Source organism: Mya arenaria, chromosome 5 (genome assembly GCF_026914265.1).
Source record: "Mya arenaria isolate MELC-2E11 chromosome 5, ASM2691426v1".
Classification (NCBI taxonomy): domain Eukaryota; kingdom Metazoa; phylum Mollusca; class Bivalvia; order Myida; family Myidae; genus Mya; species Mya arenaria.
In genome coordinates, this window is record NC_069126.1 from 66,886,973 (window position 1) to 66,908,646 (window position 21,674).

The window sequence follows — 21,674 nt, forward strand, 5'->3', positions numbered from 1 at the left end:
TAGTCACGTGATACAGGTAAAAACGGTGACACATCCGGAAATGTTTTGAAAACACAGTCTTCCTTACCTTTTGCACATACAATTAACCATAAAACTTGCAGGATCGGATAACATTTCGAATTCGGAAGAAGTTCGTTTTGTTAAAAAATGAACTGGGGAATAATAGCGGCCCTTGGGCTGCTTTTCACCTTTAATACAGGTGAGTATTTTTGTCATGCTTTTGTAAACAAATACAAAATGGCGGACGCATTTTGTTTTCGATAATTTTATTTTATGATGTAACGTTCGAGGACCATAAGATGAATCGTTCTTAAAGTACTCATTTTTTTCAATCTCGTTTTCCTGCAGGTAATTGCTTTCAACCAGGCTGTGTGAACGACTCTTGTTTAAAAAATGAATCTTTTTTCCTGTAATTCTTTTATGCAACAAATGCTAGTCCACCTAAATGGCTGTCAACGAGTCTTTTGACGATTTGTTTAATATGGCAGACTCGTGACATCCACCATCCCAGCAAAAAGTAGCAAGCGGTCCTTGGGCAGAGAATCCTTGCCGCCACAATTTTGAAATTATCTCCGTTATAAATTCAAATTTCTACGAAAATACATTATTGCCTACTATTAAACACGTATTAAGTTATGTCAGTATGCCCAAAAAACATGTTAAGTTATCATAAAACGTTAAGTTATCATAAAACACTTACAAGTGTCAATTGTTTATCGAGTATCCCGATATCGGTAAATCTGGGACAAATCTGACTTGTTGTGTACATGTATAATGGTATTCGTGACCCATAATATATTAATGTGAAAATAACAACTCTAATGACAAATTAAATCCAGTTCAGATTGATCACTGTCGGATAAAAATTGAACAACTTTGTCATTATTATTCAACATCAATGCATATTATTACAGTATATCATTTCGCCCGTTGTTAAATGGTAGAGAGTTGTAGTGTTACAGGGATACATAAGAAATGTCAACATAATAAAAAAAAGTATCCCTGATCACTCATTATTGTAGCTACAACAAAGGCATACATGCAATCATACAATAAAACGACTTTGCATAAAATTACAACAATGTAGTGCATATTATTGATAGCTTTTCCCATTATCGTGTATTTATCAAAAATCCTGGTCATCATGAGAGGTAATTTTATGAATTGATAACTCCTAGTTGGTTGCGCACAAGCCTTGAAATTGAGCTAAATTTAATACATAACATTTAAAATGACCCCTTTTAATCCTTAGTAGGTCATGTTTGTCACATTTGGACTTAGCACCACACATTTATTTTAATGTTATCAGGCTGACCATGTGATAAACAGTGATTTTCATTCAATAATTGCACATGAAAGATGCCTGTATTAAAAAAAAGCAAGCCGTGTACCATTGAGATAATTTTGATAAACTCACTGAATCAAACGGTGCTTATTCAAAATAATTTTACAGTTGTATCTCGGGTTATGATGAACATGTTTGTGGCGCATGTATACATATGCCACGATTTGTAAATTTGTGAGCAATGACTTGTATCCAGTTCTAGGGCATAAATGAGTCCCATGTTTTATCAGTATTTCCATCTTTTAGTGAATGGGCAACTGGATCCTGAGATTGTGGACGAAATTATCCCAGAGATCACAAGCCAGGGAGGTGAAGCCAAGCTGAACTGTACAGTTGTCAACAAACAGTCAGGACACACTGTAATATGCTAATTCATTGTTTCTGGAAATAATTTATCCAATATGCAACCTTTTTAAAACTATATGCCTATATTTCAATGTTCCTTATAATCATATACACAACTTTAAATAAAGATTCTCTATTGTGTTATGTGAGCCTGAGACTCAGGTTTTGAAATTCTAGTATCTATTTCTAACAAAATGTGTAAAAATTGATGTATGTGCTTTTATAAAAATAATGCAACATTTTATTAGTATTACTAACTTAAAATAAAAGCAAAATTTCAATGACATACAATTTGAAGTTTTGAGTCTTGTCTAAGTCTCAAACTTGGACACTAGAGAAATGGTACCAGATTTATCAGACCATAAAGTAAAATTCATATTTAATATTCAATATCTATTTCTTGTCAATAGTAAATTTAAAAATTCAAAACTTGATGAGAATAATTGCAATGTTTTCCAGGTACATTGGACATTCATGGATTCCTATGCTGGAGGTGATATTATCAGCAACGATAAAGACATCTTTATAACAAATCCTGAATGTAAGGAGGGAAAGAAGAAGTATGAGGTTATTGTGAACAAATTCAACCAGAGAGAGACGTACATGTTGAAGATTAACTGTCTAGAGTTTGTGGACTATGGTTATTACAAGTGCTACATCCAGATCCGCGGAGACAGCTCGGCATCCTGGCCCAGCAAGATTGGCTACCTCGTTGTGCAAGGTATGGGACAGCATTTAATTCAGTTTTAATGTTTGTGTGCCAAAACTGAAGTAAATATTACATATACCCGGTAACTAGTTTTAATGAGACACGCTGTTGACTTTTAAATAAAGCCTTCACCTGCACATTTAACTGAAAGTCAGTTTTCCCAATTTGTCAAAGTTAACTGTGAATTATGGTTAAACAATGAAACAAATATGTACAGATAAGATAAAACAAATGAGGACCAGCATTTTTATTTCAGTTCCTCCCACTATCACCAGTAAGAATGTTGCCGTTAAGCAGCTGGATGAGGGTCAGTCAGGCTTCTTGCAATGTGAGGCGACAGGCGTGCCAAAACCCAACATCACCTGGGTCCGATCTGACGGTGGTATGCTCCCTGGTGGCATGGGCGCACTGTGGAATGTAAGCTGGTTTAAATGTTTTTATAGCACTTATTACCTTTTCCCTATGGTAAATTTCTTTAAAATTAGGAAAAAAGTAAGTTCTGTATTTTCCTTTGTTGATTTAGGAATTAGGGCAGAAATCTTCAAGTTTGGTTCTCATTCCCTTGAAAAAAACACTTGGCATCTTATAGTAGTATACTGTGTTTTGACATTATCAGCACAATTTTGTAATACAAATACAAGTAATTGCCATTATAATCACATTTTTCCAAACAAGTGCAAATGAGCCAAATACAGCAAAATGTCACCTTTAAGTTTAACCAATGTTTGTTTTAATTCCAATATGGGTGTGAGGATAATTTAATAATAATTCTAAGAGTGTGTCATTTTGACTGAAATTTGAAAGCCCAATTTTGCCTAGAAATGAACAAGAATGCCTTACAAAATAGACATAAATGTTATAAGAATGTGATAAAGTTGATTTTTTTAAGAAAACATCGACCCTTCTATACAAAAAACAGTTTGCAAGTCCAAATTTTTTTCTTTTTTTTCTTTACATAAACAGTCAGAAAAAAACCCTGCGAACATAAAATTCATTTTCCAGAGCACTATTCTACCCCTTAATAACATCACAAAGGATAACCGAGGCCTATACAAATGTGTAGCAGACAACCAGGTTCGTCCCCCAGATGTGTACCTTGTGGCCCTGCAAGTTTTCTTCAAGCCGGAAACTAAAGCTGTTCAAGACACAGTAGGCCAGGCACAGAACAGACAGTTTGACGCTAAATTGGAGTGCCGAGTTTCTGGTAAGAGTCAACATATTACAAGAATTTGACTTAATTTGATAAGATGGATATTGTTTTGCAATTGACAAGACAGTACTTGATTATATAAGAAAAAGAGAATTAAATGACAAATGAAATCCACGTCCTTGTGCATTTGTTTCTCAAGGGTTAGATACATCTTTCATATAATGTTTTCTTTTCACTCAAGTTAAGCGATTATGAATATGCAATATAGTCTCAGTGTCATTAAACATACAGTTTTTAGTGTATCTTTTACTGTTTAAAACGTGCAGTACAACACATGTTTATCTTTATATATAAATATATATGTATATATATGTTGTAACACAAATTGATTTGGCAATTGACCTTCACCCTGATATAAAAATTCATAAAGAGTTTCAATGAAAAGCTACTAGTGACATATTAACCCATGACATACAGTTACATGTTGACTATTACTCGGTACATTCTTTTGTTAAACAAAGTGGGTAATTACATGTATCAAGGGCGGTCATTATCTGATTTAAGCATCATATGAATATTTGCACAACCCTTTTCTTATCACAGGCTATCCTGAAGCAGAAGTTGTGTGGCATCGAGAACCGACAAAATCCAATGGCGCCACTCAACTTGAACAGCTTAATGACAATGAAAAATATGACATTAGTAAACAGATCGCAACAACAACACTCCGATTCCAAGAGTCTTGGTATACGTTGAGAATTAAAAACGTGGAGGCCAATGATTATACAAAATACTTTTGTATCGCTCAAAACAGAATAGGCAGGAATGCCACTACCATGATAACACTATTTGGTAAGACACTAAGTTTATGTTGATAGGTTTGTTAAGCCCTAAGAAAAAGATTTGTTTTGTTTGAATTGTCAAACATGTTTGGGTATAAATAGCTGCAAATAAGCCATTCCTTTTCAAAGTGAAGGATTTTTTAATAGCTTTTAATAGTGTAAGAGCAGAGAAAGTGTAGATGATGATCTCATTGCCTTTCAAAGTGGACACCAGTACTGGGCTTGGGGGTGGGGGATTTCATCCAGAATCCTAGCAGCGATTTCTTAAGTAGGAGAGCTTTTCAACACTGCACTGCCTCAAATCTTCATTCAAAGTAACTTCTAGGATCCTTGATGAAACAGCCCCATAGTTTCTACACATAAGCAGGAGTGTGATTATTATTGTAACACAGCTTACGGCCGATTCACAATCTGTGAGCTATGATAAATTAATATGAATAATAACCTTTGTATAACTGGTCATTGTAGAAATATCATGAGCTTGTCCTCATCTACTAGTATTAAGTAAAATATACATTGTACCTAAATATAAGTAGACAGTTACCCATTCTGAACAAACCCTTACATCTACAGTTTTAATTCTTTGTTTTCAGAAACCATGGAGTGTCAGGGAGCTAATTGTCCGACGTACGAGGGTTTAGGGGCCTCTGCAATATCTGTGTCGTTGTTGGCAACAATCTCTGTGGTGACACTGGCGAAGCTGTTGCTGTAATGCTTACTTAATCCAGACACTTATCATTTGTGAATGAATATTTTGATTTGTACACAATATGTTACCAGAATTTGAATGACATATACTTATGTTTTAAACTGAAATCAGACAATGTTTATTTTTTTCTTCTATTTATGACCAGTTTGCAACTATGGCTTAATATGTAGACAAAATGATTACCAAAATGATTTGCAATATGTTTTAAGCCTTTGATGATGTTGTTTGTGAATCCACACATTACTACACATAGTACTATGAAATTAAACAAACAAGAAATACACACTGTAAAAATCAGAATTGCACAAATGTACAGTTCTTTGCATTTCATTTGTAAATATCTTTTATATTGTAGATATGAGTATGTAGTCACATTATATAATTATATACATAAATATATATGTGTCCTAATCTTAGAATGATGTACAGTGACTGTATAGGCTTTTTAACATAAAAGAAGTTCTCAAAGTTGATTGGCAGAAGGGCATAATGCTGTTGGCATTTACATAGCAAACATATTAACTTGATGGCCAAGACGTAAGTGCATCCTTAGATGGTATGATTCGAGATTCTTATTTATAGAACAGATGTTGTCCCAAAATAAGAAAACTATTTAGGAAAAACAGCATTGCTAAAAGTTTTTGTTGTTATCATACTTTATCATACTTTCACTTTCAAATAAAACAGATGAGCATGTATTTTTCAGTAGAAATATATTGTTTTTTTTTTTTTACTTCTTGTTACATTCAAACTGCTGTAAATAACTAGAGAAAAGGTTCAGAAATCCCTGTGCTGCAAACTATTTAGGGACGTTCACTGTATTGACCAAACTTGTATATTTTCATTGGGTATGTTTATTCTGATTATCATTATTGCGATTGTATAGAATATATAAATGATACACAGTGTATATTCTGATATCATATTACCTTTTTCATTGTAAATGACATATTTCAATTTTGAATTGTTTATATAATTTTTATTAAAATACATATTTTCTCGACAGTGTTATTACTTCTTAGAAACACTACATTGCCAGGAGGAATCTAATAAATGAAGGCACTAGTAAAACTAGAAGGCAACCAAGGAATTGCAATATTCTTTATATTTACAATCATAAGGAAAAACAAATACTCATATGTACAGCCTGGATACAGAACAACACATCTTCATTTACAACTATTAGGAACAAGAAATGTTTAACTGCAATAACATTAAGGTTTACTTAGGTTTATACGTTATGCGCCGCAAATTGTTCAATTGAAATCGTTTTTGTAAGTTTCACTGATATCACAGACGTTTGAAATTGCAATGCCCTTGTTTTAAACAATATTTATTTTAATAAAAGTTTACAATTTCTAGAAATACAAATCTGAACATAATGAAAGGATATTCTGTGACAATTACACATGGACATAATAAAGTGGTATATGCACAATACAAAATCATGATGGTGATAGAGTGAAAAAAGCTTTGAAGTTTTTGCTATGTCTCGCTACTGTTACTTCTTACTGGTGCAAGGGCGTGAACTTTGCAAATGTATTCTAATAATAACATTATTAATAAATTGAATTCTGTGAAACAAGTGTATGCTATTTAGGTGGTAGTATGAGTGGAAAGAAGGCCAAGTGAGAGTTACAAAAAGATACGGGGGAAATGTGTAATTGCAATGACCTTAGTGTTTAAATTTATGGGCCGCATTTGTGTAACTGTAATGATCTTGGTGATTACGATCAAATATGTGACAACATATGTGAAATTGCAATGACCTAGGAGTTTTTATGAACTTAAAGAGCAGCAGATGTGTTATTGTAATTATCTTTGAGTTTATAAACTTAAAGAACAACATCTGTATAATTTCAATGACCTTGGCATTTGGAAATATAAGTGACAATATAAGTGTATTTGTAATGACCTAGGTGTTTATAAACTTAAATGACGATATAAGTGTAATTGTAACGACCTAGGTGTTTATACACTTAAAGGACAATATAAGTGTAACTGTAACGACCTAGGTGTTTATAAACTTAAAGGACGATATAAGTGTACTTGTAACGACCTAGGTGTTTATAAACTTAAATGACAATATAAGTGTAATTGTAACGACCTAGGTGTTTATAAACTTAAAGGACGATATATAAGTGCAACTGTAACGACCTAGGTGTTTATAAACTTAAAGGACGATATAAGTGTAATTGTAACGACCTAGGTGTTTATAAACTTAAATGACGATATAAGTGTAATTGTAACGACCTAGGTGTTTATAAACTTAAAGGACGATATATAAGTGCAACTGTAACGACCTAGGTGTTTATAAACTTAAAGGACGATATAAGTGTAATTGTAACGACCTAGGTGTTTATAAACTTAAATGACGATATAAGTGTAATTGTAACGACATAGGTGTTTATAAACTTAAATGACGATATAAGTGTAATTGTAACGACCTAGGTGTTTATAAACTTAAATGACGATATAAGTGTAATTGTAACGACCTAGGTGTTTATAAACTTAAATGACGATATAAGTGTAATTGTAACGACCTAGGTGTTTATAAACTTAAAGGACGATATAAGTGTAATTGTAACGAGGACAATAAAAGTGTTAATTGTAACGACCTAGGTGTTTATAAACTTAAAGGACAATATAAGTGTAATTGTAATGACCTAGGTGTTGATACACTTAAAGGACAATATAAGTGTTATTGTAACGACCTAGGTGTTGATACACTTAAAGGACAATATAAGTGTAAATGTAAGGACCTAGGTGTTGATACACTTAAAAGACAATATAAGTGTAAATGTAAGGACCTAGGTGTTGATAAACTTAAATGACAATATAAGTGTAACTGTAAGGACCTAGGTGTTTATACACTTAAAGGACAATATAAGTGTAACTGTAATGACCTAGGTGTTGATACACTTAAAGGACAATTTAAGTGTAATTGTAATGACCTAGGTGTTGATACACTTAAAGGACAATATAAGTGTAATTGTAATGACCTAGGTGTTGATAAACTTAAAGGACAATATAAGTGTAATTGCAATGACCTAGGTGTTGATAAACTTAAAGGACAATATAAGTGTAATTGTAACGACCTAGGTGTTGATAAACTTAAAGGACAATATAAGTGTAATTGCAATGACCTAGGTGTTTATACACTTAAAGGACAATATAAGTGTAATTGCAATGACCTAGGTGTTTATACACTTAAAGGACAATATAAGTGTAATTGTAATGACCTAGGTGTTTATACACTTAAAGGACAATATAAGTGTAATTGTAATGACCTAGGTGTTGATAAACTTAAAGGACAATATAAGTGTAATTGTAATGACCTAGGTGTTGATAAACTTAAAGGACAATATAAGTGTAATTGCAATGACCTAGGTGTTTACAAAACTGAGGTACCACGAAAACATTAATGCATTGGCGATGCAGTTTACACAAATAAGGGACGACACATGTTAAATTGCTATAACCATGACGTTTACAATTATAAAGAATCAGATATATTTCAATTGCAATAGCATTGGCGTTTACAAACAGTTCTATTCACATATAATACTTTGCAAGCATAATGGATCACAAATAGTTAATTGTAATGACACGGGCTTTTATAAACAAAAAGGACAACAAATAGTTAATTGTAATGACACGGGCTTTTATAAACAAAAAGGACAACAAATAGTTAATTGTAATGACACGGTCTTTTATAAACAAAAAGGACAACAAATAGTTAATTGTAATGACACGGGCTTTTATAAACAAAAAGGACAACAAATAGTTAATTGGAATGTCATGGCCGTTAAAAACAGTATGGATAACAATGACCTCGACGTTTAGAAGTATATATGACCACAGCAAGGTTATTGCACTGACCAGGGCGTTTACAAATATATAGATGCCAACTAGTTAATTGGTGTATACAAATATAAGGAACAACAACTGTCGAAAAGCAATGACTTTGGCGTTATACAAGCATAAGGGAGCACACATGTTTAATTGTAATGGCATTTTGGAAGCATATAGGACCACAGATGTTTTATTGCAATGACCACTGCGTTTTACAAGCATAGGAGACCTCATGTGTTTAATTTCAATGGCTTTGACGTTGTACGAGCATATATGACCACGTATATTTAATTGCAATTATATTGGCGTTATGCAAGCATAGAGGTTCACAGATGTTTAATAGCAATGTTATTGACGTTGTACGAGCATATATGAACACATATGTTTAATTGCAATTCTATTGGCGTTATGCAATAATAGAGGTTCACAGATGTTTATTAGCAATGACATTGGCGTTAGACAAGCACAGGGGACCACAGATGTTTAATTGCAATGGTGTTGACGTTGTACGAGCATTAAGGACCACAGATAATACTTGCAATGACCTTGGCGTTATAAAAGCAAGAAAATGTTTTATTCGAAGACTCGACAATAAAAAATGCAATTTGATCTGTATTCTTAGTGTCATTGCGAGGGGTGAAAGCGAAAAGGTTCTATCCGCTTCTTTATTTAATGTCACTTAGAACCTTTTCGCATTCACCCCTCGATTGGCTAACTGCATATATATTGAGGTACTAGACCTTTTTAAAGATTAGGTTAAACGACAGAATATTCAATTCAATGATCATATTTTGCCATATATATATATATATATATATATATATATATATATATATATATATATATATATATATATATATATATATATACTCACATGAATAAATGGAAATATCTGACAGAACACTATTTTTAACCCAAAGAACACGTTTTGTTTGTCAGACATTGGTTTAACTGTATTGAATATCTGTCCGATGCTGTTTACATGTGCTCCCTAACAGTATGTACACGTATTTTGTAAAATATATTTACCGTAACCATTTTATGTACTAAGCAACCATGGTTCAACTCAAGTGAAGACCAACCACAGTGTCTTTCAACACTGTTTCGTTACGCAAATTCTTATTCTTATCAGAGACTTAATAACAGTAATACACTTTCTGTTAGTATTTAAGATTATTCCTCCAAATCATGTCACTTTAGTTCAGAAAATATTTTTAATACAGCAATGGAAACTGCAGGAACACGCCAAGTAGCCTAAAATTAAGTAATGGTTAAGGATTTTAGTATGCATTATCAAAGTATATACATGGACTTTTAATGTAGCAGAAAATATTGCCATCTCATTGGATAAACATATAAGTTCAAACACTAAGCTTGTAAAAGGGTTACGTATTTACCAAATAATTGTACATGTAGAGTAAACATTAGTAATAGGAAGGCTCTATATAGTACGCATTTTACCGAAATAAATTGGCCCGGAATGCCGCAGAAAGAAACTGCCATCCAATTTATTCAAACATAAAAATAAAACAGGAATTACTTAGAGACAGCATGCCAAGACTAACTGCGGTCATTTCCTTTTCTCATGGACCGTGCTGAAAACTAGACGTGATCTTATCAGCAGTTTCTATATGGACATGGATTGTGACATATGAAGCAGTTAAAATGAAGTCCGTGGTTTTGTTCGGTGTTATATACGCTGTTCTATTTGCTCCTACGTGCCATACTTTGAAACGTGAACTGCGGCCTCTAGATGATTTCTCGTTTAAATGTAAGTTATTGTTGTATGTAATTGGTATATAAATTTCCGTAAAGGTAGAGAAAAACCCTTCGATACGTTCGTCTAATGCATCATGTCGTATTTGTTATATAAGTCTTTTGTCCATCAGCTTTAAGGGGACATTTCCATTTTGCCAAACACCATACACTGTAAAAATGTTACAATGAAATGCTATTCTTTACAACTCCATTTGGTTAAGAAATACTCAATTAAAACAACAACTAGACACACAGCAACGCAACGAGACCAGGTTTTCAATATGGGCAATAAAAAAGTTTTTGAAAATGGAACAAGTGATGAATAATCATACAGATGAACATTTGTGGCAAGTTATTTGGCCAAATTACAGCCCGGACAATATAATTTACAAAGGCTTTTGACCAATGAGTCTTAAGAGTGACCTTGACCTTTTACATATGTCTAGTTGAACATTTGATCAAATTATTTTAAAATTCCCAAGTACAGATTGGTGAGTTCTCAAAACGCCCGCCGACTAAAGCGACTTATAATACAATCTACATTTTCAGCCAATCATATTGCAGACAGGCAACCATTAAGTAGAAGACTCAATCATTAGGAATTTTTAAAGGTCTGCCTACTGCCAATCACCCGATACACAATCATTGCGTCAGATTTTGCGTTGGCAATTTATCAACCAATATGGTTGTATTCTAAGTCAGTTACGCTACGCTTACTCCGCCCATTCTTAATCATTAAGAATTCACTTTATGTCATCTAACTATTACATATCCAAATCTAATAACCCATTTTATCGGAAACATACAACAGCATTCCTAGCCGCGTTCCGCGAGTCCATGTTGGCGGAAGTTGCGCATCAATGGAACGTGACGATTGCGCAAGCGCAGTTTCTTCAAAAGCAGATGACCACGTGCAACGCCAAGATCCAGACCCGTGTGGACGCCTGCAGAAACTGCACACAGATAAGATGCACGTCAGTAACTTTGCATATTCGTCATTAAATATAAAAAAAATATGCAATTTAAATAATTATATGCATGACACTCATCACAGCCCATGCAAATTAACTACTTATACACACAATAGCATCTGGTTAAAATGGGTGTTTTGAATATAATGTTTTATTATGTAGCCAATGATGACGAACTTCAATTTTATTGTATAAATGTAAAAATGATAAATCTTGTGTTTATTTCTTTATATACAATGAAATACAGGTCGGTCTCTTTCGCGTCTGTTTTCATTGATAAAACCTATTATTTATTTAAGGGATCAACCAAACTTCGACGGCTACGTGAGCGCGTTCGATCCCCTGTCCTCCCTAAAGGGGCCCCTGGAAGAACTCGGTGCCGGTATGTCGGAGGCGGTCGTCCTGCTCGGAACCAGAAGCTTCACCTTCCTGCAATCTGTGGAGGGCATAGCCTCAGAGGCCGGAAAAAGCTTCGGGGCCGGATTTCAGGTGATCATTGTTATGACATTCAATTAGCATTAATTTGCATTGATCTTGCTGCATGTGACTAACATCAATACTAACACAAACGTTGTAGCACCAATACTTACACAAACGTTGTAACATCAATACTGACACAAACGTTGTAGCATCAATACTTACACAAACGTTGTAGCATCAATACTTACACAAACGTTGTAGCATCAATACTTACACAAACGTTGTAGCATCAATACTTACACAAACGTTGTAGCATCAATACTTACACAAACGTTGTAGCATCAATACTTACACAAACGTTGTAGCATCAATACTTACACAAACGTTGTAGCATCAATACTTACACAAACGTTGTAGCATCAATACTTACACAAACGTTGTAGCACCAATACTTACACAAACGTTGTAACATCAATACTTACACAAACGTTGTAGCACCAATACTTACACAAACGTTGTAGCACCAATACTTACACAAACGTTGTAGCACCAATACTTACACAAACGTTGTAGCATCAATACTTACACAAACGTTGTAACACCAATACTTACACAAACGTTGTAGCATCAATACTTACACAAACGTTGTAACACCAATACTTACACAAACGTTGTAGCATCAATACTTACACAAACGTTGTAACATCAATACTTACACAAACGTTGTAACATCAATACTTACACAAACGTTGTAGCATCAATACTTACACAAACGTTGTAGCATCAATACTTACACAAACGTTGTAGCATCAATACTTACACAAACGTTGTAGCATCAATACTTACACAAACGTTGTAACATCAATACTTACACAAACGTTGTAGCACCAATACTTACACAAACGTTGTAACATCAATACTTACACAAACGTTGTAGCACCAATACTTACACAAACGTTGTAGCATCAATACTTACACAAACGTTGTAGCACCAATACTTACACAAACGTTGTAGCATCAATACTTACACAAACGTTGTAACACCAATACTTACACAAACGTTGTAGCATCAATACTTACACAAACGTTGTAACACCAATACTTACACAAACGTTGTAGCATCAATACTTACACAAACGTTGTAACATCAATACTTACACAAACGTTGTAACATCAATACTTACACAAACGTTGTAGCATCAATACTTACACAAACGTTGTAGCATCAATACTTACACAAACGTTGTAGCATCAATACTTACACAAACGTTGTAACATCAATACTTACACAAACGTTGTAGCATCAATACTTACACAAACGTTGTAACATCAATACTTACACAAACGTTGTAGCACCAATACTTACACAAACGTTGTAACATCAATACTTACACAAACGTTGTAGCACCAATACTTACACAAACGTTGTAGCATCAATACTTACACAAACGTTGTAGCACCAATACTTACACAAACGTTGTAGCACCAATACTTACACAAACGTTGTAGTATCAGTACTTACACAAACGTTGTAGCATCAATACTTACACAAACGTTGTAGTATCAGTACTTACACAAACGTTGTAGCATCAATACTTACACAAACGTTGTAGCATCAATACTTAGACAAACGTTATAGCACCAATACTTAGACAAACGTTGTAGCACCAATACTTACACAAACGTTGTAGTATCAGTACTTACATAAACGTTGTAGCATCAATACTTACACAAACGTTGTAACATCAATACTTACACAAACGTTGTAGCACCAATACTTACACAAACGTTGTAGCATCAATACTTACACAAACGTTGTAGCATCAGTACTTACACAAACGTTGTAGCACCAATACTTACACAAACGTTGTAGCATCAGTACTTACATAAACGTTGTAGCACCAATACTTACACAAACGTTGTAGCATCAATACTAACACAAACGTTGTAACATCAATACTTACACAAACGTTGTAGTATCAGTACTTGCATAAACGTTGTAGCATCAATACTTACACAAACGTTGTAGCATCAGTACTTACACAAACGTTGTAGCACCAATACTTACACAAACGTTGTAGTACCAGTACTTATATAAACGTTGTAACATCAATACTTACACAAACGTTGTAGCATCAATACTTACACAAACGTTGTAGCATCAATACTTACACAAACGTTGTAGCATCAATACTTACACAAACGTTGTAGAGGCTTATTGAAATCATAGCCATAGCAACATGGAGTGTGATGGTAATACTTTATATCGTACATATTATATCTCCTATATACACAGCTGTACAACCTTTCATATTCACATACGTGCCCGTGTAAACGAACAATTGAACATATATATTATTTAAATGTGCGCTCCAATTACTGATTATTTTGGTTGTGCGGTGCAAACATCCACAGGGAAGTAGTGTCTTAAATCGTAAACATATCGCAAACCATTATGCTGGGAATATAATAAGGCAATTTCTGTAATTTAAGATATTTATCAATAACAAAGTTAACATTTACATGCCTCTCCTCTATATAAAAATAATTATTCATTAACGTATTGCCAATAGCATATTGTTAAATTGATACTTTAATTTTACCAAAAAGCTTTCTTTTCATAGAGTGTAACGAACGAGGTGATAAAGGACTTCCAGAAGTTACCGGATGTGCTTCAACAAGGCGGTCAGCTGGCACTGGATGGACTGACGGATGCCGGCAATCATGCGCTTGATGGGCTGAAGGATCTTGGTAACCAGGCGCTAGGTGGCATCACTGATTTTGGCAACACCGTGGGGAATGGAATAAAAAATGCGGGTCAATCAGCTATCGATAAAATAACAAGTATGGATTAAAAGTTTGGGAGGTTCAGATGAACTCAAATATAAAGGATAATTATTTGTTTTAGTGTTAGATTACAACATATTTATTTCACCGATTGAGCAACAAAAGTCATGTTTCAGAAGTGGCGTAGTCAAGAGTGAAATATATACTTTTCGGGTACACAAGGCAAAATATATCGCGATCTTATAGTTAAACATTTTTTTGTATTTAATAAATGCCTTAAAATGATATAAAAATGATAACCAAAGTTAATTGTAGTTTTCCGAAAAACGCGCAAAATGTATGCGAACTTTACTTCATTTGGGAATGAAATTATTGAAATTTCGTCCCAGCCCTGTGCGCGCTGACGTTTCATTTGGACGTGAGAGCGGGCTGAAAATTCAAAACAGCGAAACATATCAAATTGCTATATATTGCACTATTTCAAACATAATTTTTATTTAACTATAAAATATATATCTATACATCACATCAAAGCATTTAATAAAAATATGACAACTAATTATGGGTACGTAAGGAATATCAAATCATGTAAAGCATGCTTTTTTTTCAATTTAAAGTAATGTTTTCATTTAAAAACATTTTTGGCAAATGCGTTTTTTTGTTATTTACAGTAGATAAATGTAAACGAGTACTTAACAAATGAAAACAACTGCCATTGCAACTATTTTGCAACTACACCGTTCCTAAATTGCGTGGAATTATAAAGTTTATTTTTAACTTATATCATTCCTTTCTTAAGGTTTGTTTGGACGCCGGCGTCGAATGTATGACGTCAGTTCTCATGATTGCATGGAGCGATGTGACGACGTCTGCCTTCAACTTATGACAGATGACAATGACAGAGTTATAACAGACGGTAAATGCTTTAATAACAACATAAATAAAGTGGTGGTGTTCATAAAGGTTTCTTCTCCTAGTGCTCTTCCTCTTCTACCCTTTCTCTTCCTCGATCTTCTTCCCCCTTCTCCCCCCCCCCTTCTCTTAATAATCATGACCATAATATACATGAAAGAAACACTACTTGTCGTGAGGTGTATTTGGAAATCTGCAACGACCATTCATGACGACGTTTCATGTCTGGAATTCATTTCAGTGTGTGGTGCATTTGTCGTATCTTTGAACAAGACCGTACATCGCAGCATCGTCAAAACCACCACCGTGTACAACGCCACTTTGGATACCGCAATGCCTATACTGACAAAGGTTAGCTCCATTTAGGTGTTGGGTTATCTCCATTGCATTCAACATTTTCCTTTAGGAGATTCGGTGTTATATAATTCCTTCAACAACTCATACGATTTTTACCCCCAGTAAATTTAAAGTGCAGATGCGCGATTATAAAAACTTTACACTATTTTTTTTACAGAAATAAGGTCCTTTGTTTTACATGCTGAGATATTTACACTTTTCTCGCTATCTTTCCATTGATGAGTTAAACAACTTCACTGTTTAATATCAACGTCTCTACTCTGGCCAATTCACCGGGAAACACTTATGTAATAATCCCGTTTGCGGTTTTCACGAATTTGGAAACATAGCGTGCAAATCATAGGGTTGAATCTTGTTTTCTGTGTTCATGTACTACGACATCTGAAAAGCAGGCACGAGACTCATGACCGTTATAATTACGTTTACTTACATTGTGCAAATTTCATTGCGCAAATCAAATTGTGGAAATGGAAAAACACCAAGTCGCGTATCATGGTAGCTAGGGTGTGACAATTTGGCTAGTGTTTTTTAATCGTTTCAAGTTAGTATATAACTAATGATTAATAGTCAACCTGATATATGAGTGTTAATGTTGTGGTTCCTGCTTCTAACGTCTTCGTCTGCTCATAGACAAGTTCTTTCTTTACAAGTCGAGGGATGAAAGCGAAAAGGCTCTATCTTTGCCTTTATTTAATGCCACTTAGAACCTTTTCGCATTCACCCCTCGAAGTTGTTCTAAAGTGTGACATTGAAGACACAAAATCTGGCAATTACCTTGTGTCTCTAAACAGTGTATACATTAAATGTCTGCCTACTTAGCATGCCCCTGTAGTTCCTGTTGTATTATTTTTGTGTTTAAAAGTTTTTCCCTGACTGATATGTTTGAAACTAATTTTAATATCGAATGCTATCAGGTTGAAATTGACACCAGTGACCTTGATCCTTCGACCATGGAGATAAATACATTCTACATTACGGTCAATATTGGCGGTCATTATGTCAGGTAAGAGTGCCTTCATGCATGTAGCTTCTATTTTTTCCACACCTTTAACGATCAAGATGGGAACATTTTATTAATTCTATTTTTTCTTTGAACCCTAGGTCGTGTTTGAAGTTTTATTTCCACATTTTTATTAATGTTTTTAGCAAGTAGTGAACACATATGACACTCTTTTCAGATTTCGCTCAAGTGAAGCATACCGTATGATGGACGTTATGGGGACCGCACGCCTAGTCGCTGCAGAGGTCTGGCAGATGTGGACATAGGCGGACATCTTTAATAAATGGATCACCACTGCTTGACCCTGTTGTTATTTGTTTGAATTGTATATATTACAACTTAAGGATCGAGTAAAATTTAGAATAAAATACACGCTGCTTTGTTACTTGCAAAAAACAACAACAAATTAATAGAAAAAAATGGCCAATATTGTCCGCCTCACCTTTAGTAGAGCTATGCTTAATTAAATAGACTGTGAATTTGGCAATGTCATCGTATTGTGAACCACATTTCGCTTATATAGTTTTATTGTTACTTGCAACGATTTATTTAATTCATTTGATAATTAATTCTTAATAACAGAGTACTGGCATAAATTGCGTTCATTTTGAATAGGTAAATATAAACAAATGCTCACCGAACAGATGCCAACGCTCGTCTGTTTTGGCCTTGATAGGCAAGTGCGTTCTGTTAATGGTAGTATGTGTTCCATGTGAATATCTTGAACGGTTTTGGAATAACGAACTTGCAGAAGACGATGACGACGACACCAAGGGTTTATTATATTACCTCGACCTTTTATTTGAAATAACCCCACAACAAACCGACAAGTTAAATTATTATTTCTTTCAGCTGATTGGGTGATCAAACTTACGCACGGGTTCGTATAACTAGTGCGTATGCAATTTACATGTCATTGCATGACCAGTATGTCTTTTTCGTCCCTTCCGTGTGAGTATCCTTCTGTGACGAATCGCGCGACGTTCCATGTAATACTAGACCTGACCATATGCAATAAAGGAGAATAGGCCTTACTGTGTCGCACAAAACTATGTTATCAATAAATGGAAATGTTTTTTTTGCGATAAATACATTGGCGCATTACGGGAAATATGATATATTCACGTGATAAGTAACTGTCACAATTTTGAGTCATTTACTGATTTGTTTAAAAATATTACTTCCCTTCCGGATTGAATGATATATTTCATAAACATAATTTAAATATTTGGCCACCGATTTGTCAATGTACATGAACATGCCAACACCCAAACGTTGTTCACGTGGAAAAGTCCATCGATGACCACTAGTTACGCCGAAAACAAAACTATTAAAAGTGCCGATTGCTTGTAATAGCATCAGAAGACACTTGCTAACAACTTAAGATGGTGGCAGAGGACATGTGGCGTACCATTAACATGGGGAGAGTTATTAAATACCAGCAGGCCGTAGCGAAAGTTGTGAAACTGCAACAAAGTTTTTTTTAAAGGGATTTTGACAAAAGTTTTATTGAACAAATACACAATTTCATGTTAATTCTACAAATGGACAAACAGCTTATTTTAGACATTTTATCACAAACGGGCAGGATTTAAAAATAGATTAAATATTATTTCATTCCGAAACAACGCTAAGATACCTGCACAGGGAGCGGTATGTTACGTCAATGGCGTCATCATTGCAACTTATATAATTGCTACGTTGTGGAGTCCTTTGGTATCCTGTACTCATTCAATTTATTATTTTTAAGCTTTCATAGCAACATTTCACATATAATGTTAGTATTGTTATGTAACACTTGCAACTGTTTTGACATGCAATCATGAACACTATAAATCTAAAAGCAGAAGTGTTAGGGCGGCAGCCAACATAAATAAATATCTGTATGTTCATAATTAGCAGTAATAAACATTTAACTTGTCGATTGGAGATAGAAACAGAAATGGTAAAAATGACAGTAAATTCTTACATGTATACTAAAATCCCTGCCCCTTTGTTGGATTCTAAAGTAAATCCGCCTGTTTGTGGTATTTGTACATAAATAGACCCAAACCTGCCCGTTTGTGGACACCCGCCACTTTTCATCACCATGTCCAAACTGTGAACCTTTTAAAACAACAATAAACACACGAAAAATAGAATTACAAATTGTTCTTAAAAACATACAGGTAAATGCACTGTTACACTTAACATTTAACATCAGAAATGGATGGTAGGTCGTTTATATGGCACAAAACCGGCATTAGCATTTACATCAATGTTTGTTCGACTCTTTTCACCCTTTACCGAATAACTTGGACTTGGCTGCCCTACACGCCGAGGAATTTTGTTGTTCGCAACAGACTGTGTTACACGTGAGTTACCATGATAAAGTAGCGGAGATTGTAAAACTGTCTCTGTAGCATTTTTCACAGACAGTGGTTTTGTCGAAGGACTGACACTATGCTTTCCCCGCGTCCTTTTACCTCTCCGTCGTTTACGACCACGTTCTGAAGGTTGATCAGTTGGACTCGAACGAAAGAATGTGGCTTCGCGTGAAATCCCAGGAATGACTAAATCAGACTTCTTCGGAGTCAAAACGCTACTGACTGCCGGGGTTATGGCATCAGCGTTCGTATCGTCTATTGTTTGGTCAGATAAGTGCTTTCGTTTCTGGTGAAGAGATCTTCTTGGCTCATGAAAAACACGCGAACCTACACTGTCTACATTTGTCCATTCTCGACTGAACCTTTCGTTTCCGATTTTGATTTCGTTATTGGGATGTTGGCCATTTTGCCTGTTTATATTCAACTCGGATGTGTAGCCTCTGTTTTGTTTAAAGCGATTAAACCTATCTATCATATCCGATATACTGTCCATAATTCACGGTTTAAAGCTTTGTGCAATTGCAAAAATGTGTTAAGTTTATTTTAATAGCTCAAGCATGTATAAGTTATACGTGCTATGCTATCCAAGTCTGTTGGAATCATCCTTTCATGGCGGTGAAACAAGTGATTACCAAGCGTAAGCCTTTCATTAAACAACTTCTACAGTATCTGTATTCCAACATATATGTGCGATTTTTTCCTTTTAATACTTATCCATGCATTTTCAACTTAAATAATTGGGTTTCTATCCGTTTTAATACTTCCCATTAAATCTTGTTACTTTATTATTCATTAACAAAAACATAATTGAAAACGAATTTCAGTAAAACAATTAACGTTGGTTTCGAGTTACCAAGCTTGACGGGAACCATTGTTAAACTTGTCGAACAGCTCATAAAAGAGAGAAATACACGACACCGTGACTACAATAGCTTGAGGGACGACAAGCCTTTTACGTATCGACGATACCGGAATGCGCTCCGACTCTTTCACAATGCCATAACAATGTAAGTGAGGATATTGAACATTTGATAAATTGTTAACTTTAATTAAAATAACTTTCTGAAAAATCGATCCCGATGCATCATTTATAAACCAGTTTTTTGCACCACAATCGCAAGGTGAAAAAATCGTAATTGGAAGAATTTTACGTTTAGCAGTTTGAAAGAAGAAACTCACATCACACATGTTTTCTAAATCGTAGCTTTTAGTTATTATGTTTACGATACCACAAATTAAGTGAACATGCTCAATAAAATGGAAAAAATGACGATATGAATAGTTTTTTTTATTGAATTAAATTCCACATAAAGCTATCGCAGGTGAAATACTACCAAAAAGCGTTATGCTATTTAATATTCTATCTGAGTTTTATTGTGGTAATATGTATAGTTTCATTGTTCATTACAAATAACAAATTATTCAAATCAGTATTTTATATGAGTAAACAAGTTAATAATAAATGCATTAAAGGTCATTAAAGATGAACTAACACCAGCTAAAATATAGTATCCCCGTGAGGAGATCGCAGTTACAAAACTCTTATATATTTTTTATCATGAAATATAAAATGTTTCGTTTCTTCATTCCGAACCCTTTTGAGTATTACTATACATATTATTTTTACATCTAGTGTTTTGGTACTTCTGCATTGCAATAGAAATGATCGAGATACCGCACGTAGACATACAATTACCGATGAGCCTTTTTAGAGGCACATGGCTCAAAGCCCAAATTGCAAAATATACAAATATCGCCTACGTATTAATAAAAATAAATGACCCTGAACCCCCGAGTTTTTTTTATCCTTAGTTGGAATTAATCCGCCACCGTAAAGTGTTCAAAACTTAAAACTCATTGTCGGATCTTTTAAACTGGCAGAAAACCCCTCGATATTCATGAACGCCAGGTAACGCTCAATAATCTCCTTGTAGCCATAAAGTGAATCAAATTAAAGGACCTGGCCCCTTGAACGAATTTGCCTGGATCTATAGCATACATGTATGTGAGGCATTATAACCTAACACTTCATGGTGGGTATATGTACCAAGTCTCCACTTAAAATTGATTGACGTAGCTCAACAACTGTTTTGAAAGCGATTGCCCACCGACTGGCTAGTCCAAATAATTGTACGTTGACGGATATTT

The 21,674-nt window shown here is 34.4% G+C and overlaps 2 protein-coding genes across 2 annotated transcripts; both read left to right on the forward strand.

The window, feature by feature from the left end:
- Nucleotides 1-8: 8 nt before the first annotated feature.
- LOC128234217 (protein amalgam-like) lies at nucleotides 9-6,101 on the forward strand. The gene is made up of 7 exons (XM_052948299.1): nucleotides 9-199; nucleotides 1,592-1,704; nucleotides 2,150-2,411; nucleotides 2,656-2,816; nucleotides 3,402-3,603; nucleotides 4,153-4,401; nucleotides 4,985-6,101. Exons 1-7 carry the CDS (start codon nucleotides 148-150, stop codon nucleotides 5,101-5,103), a joined length of 1,158 nt encoding a protein of 385 aa, XP_052804259.1. The 5' UTR covers nucleotides 9-147; the 3' UTR covers nucleotides 5,104-6,101.
- Nucleotides 6,102-10,598: 4,497 nt separating this feature from the next.
- On the forward strand, nucleotides 10,599-17,505 carry LOC128234218 (uncharacterized). Its single transcript, XM_052948300.1, has 8 exons — nucleotides 10,599-10,726; nucleotides 11,525-11,687; nucleotides 11,984-12,173; nucleotides 14,729-14,948; nucleotides 15,691-15,807; nucleotides 16,045-16,154; nucleotides 17,075-17,163; nucleotides 17,339-17,505. The coding sequence occupies exons 1-8, from the start codon at nucleotides 10,621-10,623 to the stop codon at nucleotides 17,424-17,426; spliced, it is 1,083 nt and encodes a 360-aa protein (XP_052804260.1). The 5' UTR covers nucleotides 10,599-10,620; the 3' UTR covers nucleotides 17,427-17,505.
- Nucleotides 17,506-21,674: the final 4,169 nt, after the last annotated feature.